Raw genomic sequence first — 17,691 nt, 5'->3', positions numbered from 1 at the left:
ATAATGACGCAGTGGCGTATACACCTTACGCTTGCTTGACCATTCGCCCAAAGTGAATTACACGTAACGTCGACCCTCCGAGCGTGCAGTCATTGTTCGCCGCTGCGCGTCTCCCATAGCGTCTATAATTCCAAGCGCGCGGTCTATACTCCCACCGTATAACGCGGAGCTGAGCGCAAAAGCAACTATATAACCCTTCCCTCCTGAGTGGTCGACAAAGAGCATTTGCATCGTCGCGGATGACCCATATAACCGGCACACTCTATACTCGCCGCGCTCTAGGCGCAGCGCGGCAGCGACGCGTACTATAATATCGCCTTCCCCCCCATAGTAGTATTATAGTATATACGTATAGTGAGAGGGCCGAAAATTCGGCTGCTGCTGCCGTGCTGCTACTCGCGTTCGAAGCTAGAAGCTATAGCTGCGCTCTCTCTCTCTCTCTCTCTCTCTTTCTCTCGGCCGCCGCTGCCGCCACGCGCCACGAGGTCGGCCGTACGCACGCGGTGTGCGCCTCTCCATTTGGTCGGCCGACGCGGTGCCGAGAACAGCGAGACACACACAACACTTGCAGCGCGCATACGCTCTCTGTACGGAGCTGCTCTTTTCTACTGGTACACGCGCAGCGATACTGCAAGTTCGTTAGCCATCAGTGTTCCTTTTTCTTCTTCTTCGAATTAAGCAGCGTTCTCAGTGAATTACACTTTGCATCGAGTACTTTGCCAGTCGGTATCGATCGTACAGTGTGTGTGGTTCTTTATGCTTATCGAGCGATTGACAGAGAGAGAGAGAGAGAGAGAGAGAGAAAACAGTGAAGTGTCGCGAGTGTTGCCGAACTTTTACTCGCAAATCCGGAAGAGTGACTCTGAGCGGATCGTTGTAACGTTGCTCGAGAAGGAAGGCTCTCGAAGCCAGTTCAGGGGTTGGAATATCGGCAAGTGCCGGAGGAGATGAGGAGCACGGGCCCGGGTAATGAATGACGCGGCTCAGCGCAGGAAGAAACCCCCTCGTCGCTTCGTGAGACCTTTGGAAGAGGTCTCGCTTTTGCCCGGTAGGTGACCCCCCTCTTGTTGTACGCTATACCGATTTTCGGATTTTCACAACCTTGTGCGCTTTGGGAATTTCCAAAATTTCACTCGGGGGAACTTTAAACTCGCGCCGCGACGACGAGTAATTATTTGTTTTGTGTCCTCCGTCGCAGAGATATGTTTGGCGCGAATCGCATCAACTCCGAGCGATGCGTACGCTGAATGACAATAATACACCAACTATAAGACAAATATTCGTATTTACCGTGTAGAAGTTGGGCTGGGGTAACGGACACACGTGACGCGTGTTTCAAGGCGATACAACTGTCGATAACCGTATTCGGTCTCGGTTTGGACTGTATCGACTGCAGTCTGCGTGTTTTTCAAAATTGTTTATACGCGTTTGGAAAAGTTTCTGCGTCTGAAAGCTCCCTTGTAGATGGTATCGACAGCCCGAAATTAAAAGAGTCTTTTCACCACCGCAACTATCCGTTTTCTATAAGTCACAGCCGAACGACGCTCGCGCTATAAAAATCTCCAGCCCGAGCTCTGCTCAGTTACGAAAAGGTAATCCCCCGGTCGCAAGACCGTTCGAGCATCGCGCGATAGATACCGCAAGATTAGAATGTTGCACGGGCGGACTTTAAATTGGCGAGGAATCTGCTACTCGTAACGGCGCGCCATCAGACCACTGCTGCTGTACATAATACATCTACTGCGGCGACGTTCGGCTGTACGTCTATTCGTTTTTTTTTTCGCTCTTTTGAGGTCAGTGGAACGCGCGACGCGCCGTCGACTTATTAGAAAGGTGCTAGATCGCGTCTCGCTCGCTCGTGCAGCGGCGCGGTCTTTTGGAGGAAATAAAAGCCGTATCTCGTGGAATTCGCGGAGTACATAAATCTCGCGGGAGGGCTTTGGCCTTTTTGAATTTAACCAGTCGCTGTGGTTTCGGATGGGAGGAGGGGGGGGGGGCACTTTCTGTGAGAGAGGAAACTATGGTATATTGTACATGCATCGATAAAGTGCATTTGTAGAGGATGATGAATAATGTTTGTTTGTTTGTTTTGTTTGTCGCATTGCAGCTGGAGGAGCAGTCGGGCACGGGTGCGATAGAGAGGGGAATTCCACAGTGGAGGGCGGCAGCGATAGGGGTGGCGGCGAAGGTCACGGGGTCGGGCCAAGGGGTGGCATTATGGACTCTCATCAACAGCAGTTCTGCCTCAAGTGGAACAGTTTCGGCAGTAATCTAGCCACGGCCTTCTCGAATCTCTTCAAAAGCGAGAGTCTCACCGATGTCACCCTTTTCTGCGAGGGTAAGTTGCATACGCTTTTATCACATTCATACAAATGTATATTGGAACCGATTACCAGCGAGAGAACAGGGCGAAGCGTCGAGGAAAAAAAAAGAGATCGTGTCGCAAAGCCTGAACTAACGGGAGATCCGCAGCGACGTATTAGTTTCGAAAATAGACGCGCGCCTCTAAGTAGGACGGCGCATTTTTGCAACAGCCGGCGCGACTTTCACCCAGCGCTCCGGGGATTTGCACTACTTTACGCGGCGCAACCTTATGACTATGCAGAATAACTCCGCTAACCACTTACTGTCGTTCAAAACGCTTTCTTTTTCGCAACGCTTGCTACTTTTCGATCTAACGCGCGCGGCACCTCTCTACCTCGAGCTCTCGGGTGATGCAAGCCGTAAACTCCTCGTCTGGCTTTGATAAATTAAAATTAAAAAAAAAATTAAATAACCCTCGCGTCTGACCACGCCGAGTTCGCGACTCCTTGAGCGCGCGTCCGACCATCGCGCGATCGCTACTACTAGCGCGAAAAACGAGCAAAACTGCAGGCACGAGTCTCGACGACCAACCGGTGCATCTGGGGGGTGACCACGTGGTGTGCAACTGCATATACTCGGCGGAACTGCAACGCTCGAGGATTGGCCGCAGCGGCCGCCTCCTCTCCAATGGCGAGCTTCGAGCGCGCGTATTCGCCGGCTGCACTGGCGAATCTCGATGTGCAAAAATATCGCGCGCGCCAAGTGCAGCGAAAGCAAGAGAGAGAGAGAGAGAGAGAGAGAGGAGAGCACGCCCAGCGAGGCGGTGCAGTTTTAGCCGAGAGTGCCAGCCATTTCGACGGCAGTCGCGTTCGCGGATCCGATGCGAGTGCATGCGAGAGGCCTTTTTCGCGCAGTGTGTAGTGTGCTGTTGTTTGTGTAGTGGAAAAACAGGTGCGCTGCATTGTTCGAGAGTGAAGCGACAGTTTTTTTTTTTGTAGGGAGATGACAAATAAATCGGCGGTGTGTAGCAATAAAAAAAATCGAGCCGACGATTCTCGGAAATTTTTATGGCGGTGAAATAACACATTTTTCAATTTTTGCTCGTGCACACGTATTTCCACGTTGTTTTCACTCTTAAGCTTTTGATGCCAAGAGAGCTGGAAGTAATTTATGAGGAACCGAGAGAGAGAGAGAGAGAGAGAGAGAGAGAGAGAGAGAGAGAGAGAGAGAGAAGGAATTTTCGCGTAGCACGTGGAAGCCGATATAGAAGTGACATTATCTGTCTCTCTCTCTCTCGATCGCTGGCTCTGTGACTGTTGATAAACAGGACTGTGCAATTTTAAGCGGCTATGCGATTTGATATCTTCATAGACTTTTTTTAAACGAGTACGGGCGTATCTGAAAAATAAACTGATTCGAGTCTCGAACTGACTTTTTCTTCGTCTAACTCCATCTCAACTTTTCTTTAGTTTATAGATAAGATTTTTCGTTTATTTTCATATTTTTTCGAAAATTCTAGCGGAATAGCACACGATAACTTGCAAGTCCATGTAAAATTATTTCCACCCGCAGACTCTCGACTTCTAGCAAAGAGATAAACCGCGATAATTGGCTTACAACTGATAACTCTCCATGCGAGCGATAAACTAACAATGACGGAAAAACCAGTCGTGCCAGCAATACAGCCGCGAAACTCTTCGACGAAAACACGCTGCATAATGCGGCGGCATCGAAAAAGCCTGGTAAATTCAAACCTCGTGGGAAGCCCGGCGAAGGCTCTCCCAACTGAAATACATCCATCTCGACTGAGAAGAGAAGCGAAAAACCTAACAGGCGGCTCTCTCAGGCAATATAAAGACGACTGCTGCGGCGGTGGCGGCGGAGAAGGTGAGGTTGGGCAAGCAGCGAACAGCAGCAGAGCAGCGTCGGTGAACGGCGACCAAAAGCAGTCAAAGTAGGTCTGGGTTACAGTTAGATCTAACAGCGCTTCGGCCGCGGATGTTAGAAGGGGCCAGCAGCGCCGATCGTATTCGATGCATGCTCGCGCGCGGCTAGAAAAGCCAACTCTTTGTCAGCTCGAATGTACGCCTTGTGCACACACACACATCGGCTAAAGCCGCGCATGATGTCACTCTCGCGCGCGCGAGCATACATGCGCGTACGCGCTTTTTGCCGCATGTAGAGCCCGTCGTCGGCCCTCTTTTGAGATTTCACTGGCGCTGAGTTTTAGTGTTATAGGGGGCGGGTACAGCGCGCTCAGTGCGGTCCTCCCTAAAAACGCGATGAATCTTTACGGCGCTTTTCTCATGCATATGCACGCGCTTATATGAACGCTGTGAATTATTTGTATAATGTTATACAGAGGTGTAGACGGGAGAGTGAGAGTAGTTTTATGTATAACGAAAAGCTACTCGCTCGGGAATCGGAAATTAATTATGGGGATCGTGTCGAGCGCGCGCGCGCATGCGTGTGTGTGTGTGTGTGTGTGGAGTCGATGGATTCCCGGAATACGGACCAAACACTTATGCTCGAAAATAGTAATCTCCGGCTCGAATGTATAACTATATGTAGTATGAGAAAGAGAGAAGAGGCATTTTCGAGAGGAGCGAATTTTCGTTCGCCGATGCTTTATCTAGCGTAAACAATGAATATGTAAAAGTGATTGAACATTTGATAAAATTTTAATGAAAATCTACTCGAATCGAGCAGATATTCCACCGCCGCGGCGGCGAACAGAAGTCGCATTATATTTATCTAGAGCTGGAGATAACGACTCGGAGCTCTTATAGTGTGCCGCTCGCTTGGCTCGTTGTACGCATCGGATCGATATATTTTGATGCTTCGTATAGCTACTCGTAACCCGATCGAATTTCCAATACGAAATCTATCGACGACTGTATACGTGTTGGATGGAGAAGAATTTCACGTATTCTCGTCGCGATCGTCGCTGATTTGAATTTTTCAAGTTTTCAAAACCGTTCGAACGGCGAAAACTCGTTTCGCGTTATTATAATATGCCGCAAGCACTCATTAGAGATTAGAAGTCTTCCAAAAATAGCCCGCATGCTAATTCGAAGCGCTCGAAAAATTTGTTCCCCCGTCTCTCTCTCTCTCTCTCTCTTTCAAGGCGGGATCCACTAAAGGCTCGTCTCTGCGCGGCGCAGTTTTCTATATCCGAAATGACGAAAACTCCTAAGCGGCTGCTTTTGCAAGCTCTCGCTATAAGCAGACCGTCATAAAGCTGTCGCAGTCTCGAAAGAAACGCTGCTCTCTTTCTCTCAGAATAAAAATTCACGAAGACACGTGCATTCAATTTTCGTGTACCTCTACGAGAAAACGGAAAAAAAATCGTCCATCATCGCCGAGCGACACTGCAAATAAAAATTACCATGTGCTAGAGAGAGAGAGAGAGAGAGAGAGAGACGCCTCAGTCCAAACGAAGGCGCGTCCGCCTGCGTACAAAGCGCACACACACACACACACACATGGCCCATATAGTGTGTATATCTAACGTCGAAAAAGCTAAACGACTATATAGCATATGCGGCGGCGACCCACATAAGACGTGGCCGCGGGGGCCCCGCCGTCGTTGCCGCTTCTATGTAGGTCATGGGCTCACTCTCTAGACGCCACCGCTGCCGCTGCCGCTGCTGTTCTGTGTGTGCAACGAGCACCGAATTATCGACTGGGTTGCGTCTGTCGCATTCGTTATGCGCGCCTGACAGCCGCGTGCGTTAGGCAGAGCGAGCGGGAAAAACTAGGTCGACGCCGTGGTGCTTGCGCAGCTTGGAATGTGTCTATCTCGATGCGCTACGGGAGGGAGAGAGAGAGAGAGAGAGAGAGGTTTTTTTTTAGTTTTTTTTAGAGCGCTTGCAGCAGAGAGGCAGTGATTTCGGACGGTGAAGAAAGAGAGAGTGCTGAGATGCAGCTTATTTGCATCTGGAATTTTTGGAATTCCGAGGACGATAATGTTGATGCTTCTCGTGGGAAATCGGGCTTTCCTGTTTTGGAGCCTCGTTCGATTATGTGTAGAGCGCGATGCTATTTTTGAAAGTGTTCGCCAAGGCCTACTGTATAGCGCTGCAGCTATGATAAATAATTTTTTTTTTGCACCGTAGACAGTTGCCTCACGACGTTTGCGCGCTCAAGGTTCCCTCTATTTCAAATGCTCCTTTCCACGCGCCCGTCTATGAACAAAAGTCATCGGTTACTCCACGGCCTCAAATTCGGTGTATACTGTACGCGCAGCCGCACGCATACGTTTTACAGCGATAACGATAAAGAAGACCTTGTCGCAATGGGTCATGATTTGTTTTTTCTAACGCTCGCCCTCGTTATTCTCACTTTTATAAACGATTTCGAACGGGCCGTAACGATCCTAAAAAATATTCAAAGCCCAAATTCGCCCATCTCGAATTTCAGGAAAAAAGGTCCGCTGAGCGTTAGAAGTCACATCATCGACCGCTTCTTTATTATACACGCATATAGCTCGAGTTACGCAAGCGCGCGCAACCTTTTTCTAACGAAAATCGAAAAAAACAACAGGCCGCGCGGCTATAGCTGCGATCTCAGGCCATAATTGAATCAAAACGAGGGATCGATATTAGTCAGCGTGTCGAAAGTTCGGAAACCCGACTCTATACTCTCCGGCAAACACACAGCATCCGATTATAGAAAGAGAGGGAAAAAAGATGTCGGCTAGCGCGCACGTGCGGCCGCGAGTGCAAGGCACTTGCGGCGCCGAAAGAAGTCAAGGAGCTCGAGACCTTGGAACCGCGCAGTTCTCTCTCGCTCGCTCACTCGTGGTTAGAGGTGTGTGACCGAATGGAGAGAGAGAGAGAGAGAGAGTGAGACGGATGCGCACGAAGAAGCGCCGTGAGTAGGGACGGCGGAGATGATGTACGAAAAAAAGATGCGGCGAGGAGGAGGAGGAGGAGGAGGGAGGACGAACGCTCGCGGTGGGAGAGACAAAGAACGGCGTTAGAACGTTGGCATTTTTTTTTCTTTTGCTCCGAAAAGCGTATACGCTTGTTTGCGGAAATGAAGGCGTTCGCTGCGTTCAACGGGCCTGTTTTTTTTATCATCGATGTGCTCGTCGAAGTATATCACACTCAAGCGAGGAAAAACACGCGGCAGTAGAATCGACCCGATACGGATGGACAAAGGCGAAGTCGAAGCCGGGAGAGAGAGAGAGAGAGAGAGAGAGAGAGAGAGAGAGAGAGAGAGAGAGAGAGAAGTCGAAAGAGAGAGGTCAAAGAAAAACAGCGAATAGCGAGGCGATGAGTGAAGCCGACGAATCACGAAGAGGAAGACGAAGAAGAAGAAGAAGAAGAACGTTACGCGCGCGTATAGGAAGAGGGCCGGCGGAGTGAACGCACTTGGAACGCAAACACACACAGCGACGCGCCCCGATGGCCAAACCTCGCACTTCCTGGGAGTCAAGGTTGTGGCACTTTGATGCAACAGGATACCGGCCATTGACATCCTCCCGCTCTCGCTTATACACACGCGTGCGCCGTATTACAGCTCGTGTTTTTTCCTCGCATTATCTCTGCCGCGTGCGTGTGGCGAATCCGCTTGCGCTTTTTCGCTCGTGTAACGGAACTCTCTCTCTCTCTCTCTCTCTGCGGTTTTTCTACTGGTTTGTTCTTTTTTTTCGCGGAGCGAGCGTTAGAATTTCACACGCCGCCGACGAACTATTTCGTTCACAATCATCGGCGATCGATCGTTCTCGATTCCGTCGAACCGGGCATAAATAAGTCAGCGATAAAAGCTATACCTCGATAAAGCGCTAGTTAATTACTACGGCTGATGAGGCACTGCAACTCGGTGCGTACGAGCGATTCTACCTTGTGAAAAAGATCACGATTTCTCGGCTCGGAAAAATTACGCCTGCCAGCCACGTACACGAGTTTTTAAGCAGATGCAGCAGCGAGGTTTACACTGTGGGTATTCCTACGCATAGCCGAAAGAAAAACAACTCGGCTTGCCCATTACAATACACACAGCGAATTTCAGGGTGAAGGAAACGCTTGCGAAAGCCCGAGCACACATACTCTTCGCTCGCGAGCGTACATCATCGTGGAGATAAGCCGCGCGAACGTCCCTCTCGGCGCTTTCGCGTTATCTGATGTACGTACGCACATACGCGGCTGTTAAAAAAAAAAAAAAAAAGGAGAAGACGAAGACCGCGCCGCCTATTTTTCTCTACTACTAGCCGCGCGCGAGTTACATCATGGCCCGCATGCGCCGCGAGATATCTCGCGCATTGCTAATATACGCGCGGCGCTGGCTACACATAATGAGAAGGAAAAAATAAAATTACGCGCGCTAGCTTTTATTTTTCGTTTTTACGATGCTGCTCTTTTATATTACTCGCTCTCGCGCTCGGCTTATATGTCTTTTCCGAGAATGTGTGTGTGTGTGTGTGTGTGTGTCCTCGCAGTGAATTCTCGGCTAGGAGTTTCATTATTGAAAGAGCTACGTGAGAAATTTCCGTAATTGCGATGTGAATCTCACGAGAGAGAGAGAGACGAGGTTTAGAAATCCTGATTTATGATTTCATTCACATTATTAGCTATACCTGCATGTGTTTTTTTTCCTACGCCTCGACTATCTATACTTTCCACACAGGCTTATAAGACGAAAACTCTTGGCGCCGATGCGCTTCTTACTCGAAATACTAATTACCCACGCGCAAAAATCTTTTGTACGCGCGAACGTGGTCTCTAACGCATCACGTGCGTCTCTCCGTATATCATATACATTGTATATCAGAAACACGTTTCGGAAACCGGTTTATCCGGTCGTATCACCGTGAAAAAACGCCGATTCCCATCTCGATTTTCCAGCTCTCGAATCTATCACGCCTCTGCGATCATTCGCGGAAAGAGAGAAAAAAAAAGATTAAAAGCCGCGCGCGGCGGCGGCAAAAAGTCCGAGATAGAAAAAAAAACTAACTCGCGCGCACGCGTTTTCCGCGCTGGCATTGGCCTCGCCGACTGAGAAACTCGATCCACGTGCGGCGAATTCGCTCTTTTTCACAATAGATAAGTCTGTGCAGAGAGCGAGCGAGCGAGAGGCTTGATGATGTCGCGCTTTATTTTTAGCGGCTGCGTGTATGTGTGTATAATAGACGAGCGAATAGAGCCCACGGCGCGCATCCCGTAGTGCGCGTGTGTTCTACTACATACTCCCGCCAAAGATAAAAGCGCGGCATTATCTGCTATCGCGAGGCCGGCCCGCTGCGCTTGAACATTTTTTTCCTTCGCGGTTGGGTATATTCGTTGTGCTTCTTTTGGCGTAGACGCTGTAAAAATAGCTTGTAAATAATGCTGCTAAGAAACTGCAGGCGTCTCAAAGACCCTTTCAGCCCTTCGCGAGATCTCTCTTCGCCGCCAAGTAAGTTCCGGCCGAAAAATCAAAGCCGACGTGTGGAGTTCGAGGGAGGGAGACGAACAAAATCCAACCTCTCGGCCGTCTACGTAAAATACACGTGGAAAAGCTCAAGAGATCGATCGATCGAGACGCGCGTGCACGCACTCTAGCATTAATAATAATTACGAGCTACACTGCCCGGCGGGGGCGTCAATGAACTTTTCGCGACCCCGAAATTCGGAGCATCGCTCCTTTTTTCCGTCGACCTGTGCTTACTTCCGGCTTTATAGGGTGTGCACGAAAGGGCGTCGTGTATTAATACGGAGGGAAGTGTCGATGATCCGAGAGACTAGTGAAGTCGAGCGAGATGACGATAAGTCAATGTGTGTGTGCGTCAGGTTTCAATAATTGTCTCTCGATAAGATTCGTTCGTATAGGTGTGGCGAAACTACCTGCATACGTATAACGGTGCGTGAATTTTTTGCGATGCGGGCGATGGCCTTTTTATGCAGATTGTTTTTCGAACGAGACAACTCGAATTAATCATCGCCTCGATGTCCTCGATAAAAGAACCGGCGAAGTTTCCAGCGGCAGATTTTTATCTTCGACTTTGGGCGAACTTCAGCGCCACGTCGATAAGTTGCTCCAAACGAGAGAGAGAGAGAGAGAGAGAGAGAGAGAGAGAGAGAGAGAGAGAGAGAGAGAGAGAGAGAGAGAGAGAGCCACTCGCACACTCCATCAGCTAACTTCAATCATCTCTTCGAAATTCCCGGCACCGACCGTGCGCGCCGTGTGTATAACAAAACGGCCTCAAATATTTATTCACTAGCACAGCGCACACACACAGAAGACGCGTTTGTATATATTACACGCCGCCCGCGTTGCGCTTTCATAATTCCCGGCGGTGGCATCAGCGAGAGCTTATATATATATTCGCGAAAACACGTAATATATATCTCTCCGCACGCGCAACGCTCTTATCTAAGCACATATTCGCTCGTTGCGTCGGCGTCGTCATCGCCGGGTGTCATTGCTCTGCAGTATATATATCGCCATGTGCAGAAGCGAGAGAGAGAGAGAGAGAGAGAGAGAGACGGAAGAGAAGCTCGCGCGCGACCTTGATCCCACGCGGTTATTGGCCGCGCGCGCGCGCGCGCGTTTGGGGGAGAGCTAGCTCGATTGGCCCCGGCGAAATCGAGCGACTCGCACGCACACGAAAAAGCTAGAGAGAGAGAGAGAGAGAGCTTTATTTTGCAGCAGCAGCGACCTTGCCAGGGCATTGACCGCCAATCCCTTCCTTCCTATTGGCTCTCCCGGCTCCACTTCCAATATGTATAAAAGCGCTCTATACGCCTCTATCGCATCTTTTTCTTCTATGTGTGTGTGTGCTTGTATCAAGCTCAGCCCGCTCTCTCTTGCGAGCGATGTGTGTTATTATGTTACTGCGAGCACAGCGGAGCTATATAAACGCGAAGCCCGATGTCCTTACTCGAGACTATCTATCTTTCTATCGTCCTCTGCTTCACTTCCTTTTCCGCGAGCTTGCCTATATACGTCGCTCGTCGTGTCGTGCAAGGCGTGCCGTCTGTGGCCTTGTACGGAACGCACAGCAGAAGCTTTTCTCGAAGATCCGGGCGATAACCTCTGCTTTTATGGCTTTTCGCGAGAGACCTGCCTTTTCTCTCTCTCTCTCTCTCTCGCAGCTTTTCTCGTGCTGCCGCGGCAGTTCTTTTTTTATTTCTTTCTTTCGTGCCAGCCCCGAGTTATGGATTCTCGCTGCCGGGGTATACACACTCGGGTGGTATGTAGGTTACGCGGCGGCTTCCTTTGTAATTTTTTTTTTTTATTCTGAAAGCTCTTATACTCCGAAGATTCATTTACCCATACTCACACCCGAGATCAGCGTAGCGACGATCACATAAGGTTAAAAAAAAAATGAAATAAAAAAAACAGCAAAGCGCAGCAGCGTGCCTTCGCGGAGGTATCGAATTCGGAAGCGAGCTCATACGCAAGTTCGTTACCCTCGAGAGAGTGAGCGAGCACAGCCCTCCCCCGTAAAGTCGATTGGCCTTCGGTTTATGAATAGCCGCCACTACCGCCGCCCAACAGCGATCCGAGACCAGGAAGAGTGCAGCGCTCCATTACGCAATCTTGGCCGTCTTCTCTCTCTCTCTCCTTCGTCTCTCTTTTTATTCGCTATACTCCCCCGAGCAGAGATACGCGGGCCCGTGAAAAGGAGAGGAAGAGAGAGCTCTGGCGGTAGAGAACCGGTCCCCCCATAAAGCACCTAACGATTAATATATTATACCCTGGCCTGATTTTTGGGACTCGCCGGAGCTTCGTGGAAATCAATTAAGCGAAGCTATGTAGAGAGAGAGAGAGAGAGAGAGAGAGAGAGAGAGAGAGAGAGAGAGACAGATGGTTTTGTTCGCGAGCGTTCGAGTGCGTGGAAGGGGGAAACAACACGTTTTTTCTCGTGCATGCTAGCTCGCTTTTACGAAAATAGACGATCGGATTTTCCCTCTGGCCTTTTCCGAAACTATATCTGCATAATCCGCACCTGCGCGACTGCCGTCGCGGAAGTGAGTGTACGAGTCCACTCCGTGAATAACATCCATCTCCTCTCGAGTGTATATACAATAGTTAGCGCGGAGCGAGTATCGCTGGCACGCGAAAGCTCGCCCGAACCCCTTTTCATCTAAAAATACGCGCGATTACGCACACACGGCTTTATTATATTGTTAAACAAGTTCGTCGACCTCGCGGCTCTCCCTCTCGCGCTGCATAACAAGAGGTCTTATCGAAATCCGCGTCGGTAAAGATTAACAACGAACGAACGAACGAACGAAAAAAAAAATTGTGGGAGGAGTAGAGTGCAGCGGTGGTTCGCATGCGCCGATTGATATCGAGCGCTGGCGCGTGTCCTTATGGAAGTGAAATCGATGAGGCGAGAGAGCGCGCGCTGATGCCGAAAAAACGAAATAGAGGTGAACGTCCAGCAGCGGACTAATCGCCCGCGCTGCGCCAGCGTGAAACCGGAGCGTTCGCGTGCTATATAGAGCTAAGAACACTCGTGAACAAAAGCTTTCGCGCGCGCAATATCTGCGCTTATCCGTCGTTTATCTACGTTACGCCATGACCCTTCGTAAATCCTGCGACTCACCTTCCTTGTATATGTTTTTTTTTTCGGCGCTTCTTCCAGGAACAATGCCCTCGGGCGCTGGTTCGTGATGAGCGTTCGCGCATGCCTTTGGCCGTACGAAACTTGTGCTGCTGCGCGCGGCGGTTTTGTTGTTTCGTTTCGCGCGTGCGGTTGCGTCACTTTGCGTGTGCGATAACGCGTGATTCAGTTTCGGGAACATCGCTTCTTCTTCGATCAATGATATATAGTTATAAAAATCGTTTCAAGGCTAAGAAAAGCCACGAGTTTCAAAGCCCAATTAGAGCGTAGTCGTCGCTTGAAAAAATTATACAGCGGATAGCTTCAGCGCAGCGACAAAGAAATTCGGGCCATAAATCGAAATATCCGCGACCTTGCAAGTTGGTCATCGACCCTTCCCCGGGGTCGACGAGCGCGCACGCACAGTCATTTCCAAATGATTTTTCTTCCTCCTCCTCCACTCGTACACACGTACATACTTGGCAGCTGCTATGCGTGTATTTTCGCGGCACACAGAGTGCCGAGTGCGCCCACGCAGCGAACCGGGTCAATGGCCTCGTTGTGGAGGGCAATTCGCGAGTGTACGCGAGCGAGAGAGATATGGCGCCGCTGATGCTATATATATATATATATATATATATATATATATATATATATATATATATATATATATATATATATATATATACATATACACACACACACACACACACAATATAAGCGTGTGTGCGCCGTGCGTGAGCCGGCGGATAATGACACAATTTTAGGAGCCTCTCTCTCTCTCTCTCTCTATCTCTCTCTGACTGACTCCGCTGTGTGTTGCGTCCGCAATTACGCAAGCGGCCTGCAGATGGGCTGCTTCTTTTTCTTTACTTTTTTGTTCGCGTCGGTGTACGTAATAATCGCTGTTGGCTTTATAATCTTCTGTCCGTCGAAGAAGTAGGAAGTCGTACAGTTTTTACATCCAGTTTTTTAAATCCAGATTTTCTCGATTCGCGAAGCCTTAAAGGAAACCTTACACACACTCGTCGTACATCTCGAAATCGCCAAGCGTCTCCGGCGTCGACCTTCTTATCGACAGCCGATCGAGCAAAACACGATCTCCCCCTTCAATATACCTATATATACGACACACGGCTGTTTGTGTACGCGTCGCGGCCGTTCACACCGCCGGCTGCTTATCGCCGCGCGCGTCTCGAAATTTGCACATGTGCACGCGGATCGAGATCGAGAGAGAGAGAGAGAGAGCCGAGTGCCCCGCGATAACGCGAAATTCCTCCGGTGTTATGCTGCTCGCGATAATGCTGCACGCGCCTACTTCGAATTTGGGTTAATGATGCGCGCAGAGAGGAGGGAGGAGGGAGAGCGCGTTATATCGCTCGACGCCTGCAGCGGCGGCTGTGTTTAAATAAACACGCGCCGCGGCGCGCTTTTTCAAAGAGAGAGACTTTTGCGCTAGCGCTTGGTAATTGAGCAACGCTTTGACGGAGTTGTTTTTTTTCCCCGACGCGGTTAAAAATACCGTGTATAGACGTGCGTGGTTGGATCAATATTTGAACTATATATCGGATGCTATATTATTGCTTCTTCGGAATTGCATTGTATGGACGACGAGGCATAATTATTCGATCCACTTTGAATTCTCTCGCGCTGTGCTGTATACGCGCATCTAATTCGAATCGTTCATTAAACGTAAGCAATTGGGTCAGCATTAAGCAGTTGTTTATCCGCAGTCTTCTTTCCGAAACCTTCGATGCACGCGCGAGCTCGATTTAATCGTTCTTTTTTTCTTTTTTTTTTTATTATTGGATTACACTCCGCTGATGTGTTTTCTGCGCTTATCGAATAAAATGACGCTCGCGACGACGGCGGGAGGATTAAATTTATCGCACTCGCGCACTGTCTTATGTATTGCGTAACGCGCGCAGTTTGCAGCGGATGTTATTCGGCAATGGCAAATAACGTCGAAAAATAATCCTCGATCTATAACGATAATACAACGGCGAATCGCACGCGTATCCAGTTGCGCTTCTCGGCTTTCCGACTTTCCCCGCGTGTATAGGAAACGCCGTGAACAAGAAGATACGATCGAGGACTCATCCGTGAAGCCGCGAAGGAGACAGGTGGCTCTCCTTTATGGCTGCACCTGGTCTATATAGACAGTGTCGTCGCTCGCTGGCTTTCCTTTTCTTCTCTGTATTTCCCACTCCGGGCCGATATTGTATACGCACCGCGAGAGCCGCACGGAAATCAAGAGCTCAAAGCATGGCGCACTCTCGGAGCTCATCGCACGCGCCCACCTTTCTCTTCTGATGCTTGTCGCATATGCGCGTTGCGCTGTTACGCTATACAGGCGCACGCCTCGGGCCGTTCTGCTTTGGTGGGCAGGGCGTAAACAACGAGCGAGCAATCGCTGTTCGGACGATTATTCATTTTTTTTTCCCCGGGGGATAACGGTTCGTATAAGCCTTTCTCGCGCGCGCGCGCGCTTCGTGATCTTTTTTGTTTTACAAAAGTTTACGCTGTACCTGCGAGTGCAGCCGTAAGGAACCTTACGTATGTCCCATTGTAATTCGGCCTCCCGCGTTCCGCGCTGACGCCCTGAATGACAGCACACCCTCGCCTTCCATACACCTATATGTGTATATGTGTAAGAGAAAGGGCTCGAGGAAACCTCCTGAAAGCGCATTGAGCAGCGTCAGCCGCAGCGACGGGGGCGGCGCAATGACGCCTCATTGTCGTCGGCGCATAATATATATCGCGTTACCTTCATCAACTATGCGCGCATCTCGAAAAAGAGACTCTCCTTTACAGCTCGCGCGGACGGTCAATTATACTATATAACGTACAGCCTCTCTCTCTCTCTCTCTCTCTGAAAGATCCTTGCCGAAGATGGCCTACTTATTCGGCGTCGGTTAGGAGCAAAAAATGAGAAAAAGGGTTCGGATACGAAATTTCCGCGGAACGAGATCCCACTGGCGCATGTGTGCGGCACAAAAAAGGCGTGAGAAGAGAGAACGTAGATGGGGGAGTGAGGGTCAGCCAAGGGATTCTCCGCTCTGCCAAGTTCAACGACCGAATCGCTCGCGCGCATATTATTCGCTCGTTCGAGGATGATGATTCTGCGGGAGCGTAATGCAACGGGAGAAAAACAAAGAAAATCGAACCAGTCGGCTGTGTGCCTGTAAGATGCGCGCACGTGTTTCCGTCCGATTTGAATATTACACGAGTGTACTTCTGATCGGCCGCCTTTTTTTCCGGCGACGACCTCGGCCCCGGGAACAAAGAAGGTGCACCGAAAAAAAGAGCACGCGCGAGCGCTATAGAGCGAAAGAGAAAGTGAGCGGTGGCAAAAAAAAAAAATGGATTAAAAAACGCTACACTTGCATTCAAGAAAGTCCGCGTCCATTCAGGCTCGCGCGCGCGTGTGCGTGCTATTGCGACAGAGGCATATCGGAGCGGCGATCGCGCCAAGAAATCTCGACACGGAATCTTTAATCGATCTTTGTTCTCTCTCGCGGTGCGGTTTGATACGGATCTCTCTCGTAATACTCATGTGGTCCACCTCTTTTCTCTTTTTCCAGGCGTCACATTCAAAGCACACAGATTGATCCTGGCGGCATGCAGCAAGCACTTCCAGGAGCTGTTCGAGGGCATGCCGCCCTCGCCGGCGGGCCTCATCGTCATCCTCGACGGTACGAGCGCCAACAACATGGCGGCGCTGCTCGAGTTCATGTACCGAGGCGAGGTCCACGTCTCCCAGGAGGCGCTCAGTTCTTTTCTCAAAGCTGCCGAGTGTCTGCAGGTAGGTGTCGATTCGCCATTGCGGCAATTACTTCATTAAGTCGCAAGAAGTCGTCGAACCCGCGGACGTTACTGAGATATTCGCCTCTTTGTTCCCGGGCCGACAGGTGAAGGGTCTGTCGATAGAGCACGAGAAGCTGGCCGTGGCGCAGAGGCACGCGGCCGAGAACAATAACTCACCCACAGAGCCCGGCAGCAGCAACAGCAGCAGCGCCAGCGCCGGTAGCAACAACAACAACAACAACAACAGCGGCACAGCGGCGCAGGCAACGGCTGCCGAAAGCGCCGAGGCATCGGAGAACGGACTGGCCAGGGGCATCAAAAGGAGGACCCCGACACCCGCGCCCCCATCCCCGGCGCCCACCTACTCGCTGCCCAACGTCTACTCGGCCGCGCACTATTACGACAGCCCCCAGAAGAGGCTAATGAGGTGAGAGTGTCTTCCTTTCTTCTCTCTCTTTTAACCTTTTTATCCCATCCTCTCCTCACCTCTCCTCACCTCTCCTCACCTCTCCGCTCCTTCTGCTTCGCGGGTACCGTTACGAGGGCTCTCCTTTGTCCATCGGCTATAAAGCAGAATTGACACGCGAGGCTGCTCTCTTCTGCGTGGAGCCTATGCGGTTTGCAATTCTCGGACTCTCGTCGGGAGGCCCGTGGGATAATGCCATGGTATTAACCGGCTGATCGATTATGCCGAACCGTTCGAAATGCAAACTCGCCGCGCTCTGCCCGCGTTATGAGGGTGCAGCGGTCGACGACGAGTGCAAAGTATCCTACGCAATAAGTATACAATGGATTATTCCAGAAACAACGAGCGCAAAACACAAAGGACCAGGTGGTAGCTCGTTGAGGGATAATTACAGCTTTCGAGCACGCGCGGGCAAATTTCTACCCATTCCCGGCGCTCGATAAAATGCCAATCTATAACCCCAAATTATCTCTCTCTAGCGCGCGCGCGCGCGTGCGTGTCGGTTCTCGGTTCGAGAAACAGCGTGTAACAGCCATCCCGAGCCATCTCTTCTCCTCCTTGCCTCCGAGAACTTTTC

At 50.3% G+C, this 17,691-nt stretch overlaps 1 protein-coding gene across 5 annotated transcripts in view; it reads left to right on the top strand.

Annotated features, from left to right (window-relative positions):
- The window catches only part of LOC100121196 (zinc finger protein chinmo), a 62,887-nt gene that overhangs the window by 21,097 nt on the left and 24,099 nt on the right, over nt 1-17,691 (top strand). For 4 of the 5 annotated variants that reach the window (XM_001604736.6, XM_003427082.5, XM_003427081.4 and 1 more), the window contains exons 2-4: nt 2,108-2,338; nt 16,426-16,646; nt 16,753-17,075. In XM_001604736.6, the coding sequence (XP_001604786.2) occupies nt 2,108-2,338; nt 16,426-16,646; nt 16,753-17,075 (775 nt within the window). Of the gene's footprint in view, nt 1-736; nt 1,049-2,107; nt 2,339-16,425; nt 16,647-16,752; nt 17,076-17,691 lie in introns of those variants that run through there. The other variant, XM_031923805.1, reaches the window with a different exon arrangement.

The sequence above is a fragment of the Nasonia vitripennis genome, chromosome 2, assembly GCF_009193385.2.
Source record: "Nasonia vitripennis strain AsymCx chromosome 2, Nvit_psr_1.1, whole genome shotgun sequence".
In the NCBI taxonomy this organism is placed as follows: Eukaryota; Metazoa; Arthropoda; class Insecta; order Hymenoptera; family Pteromalidae; genus Nasonia; species Nasonia vitripennis.
Note: the sequence above shows the minus strand (reverse complement) of the source record. Positions and strands in the feature narration are given on the sequence as shown.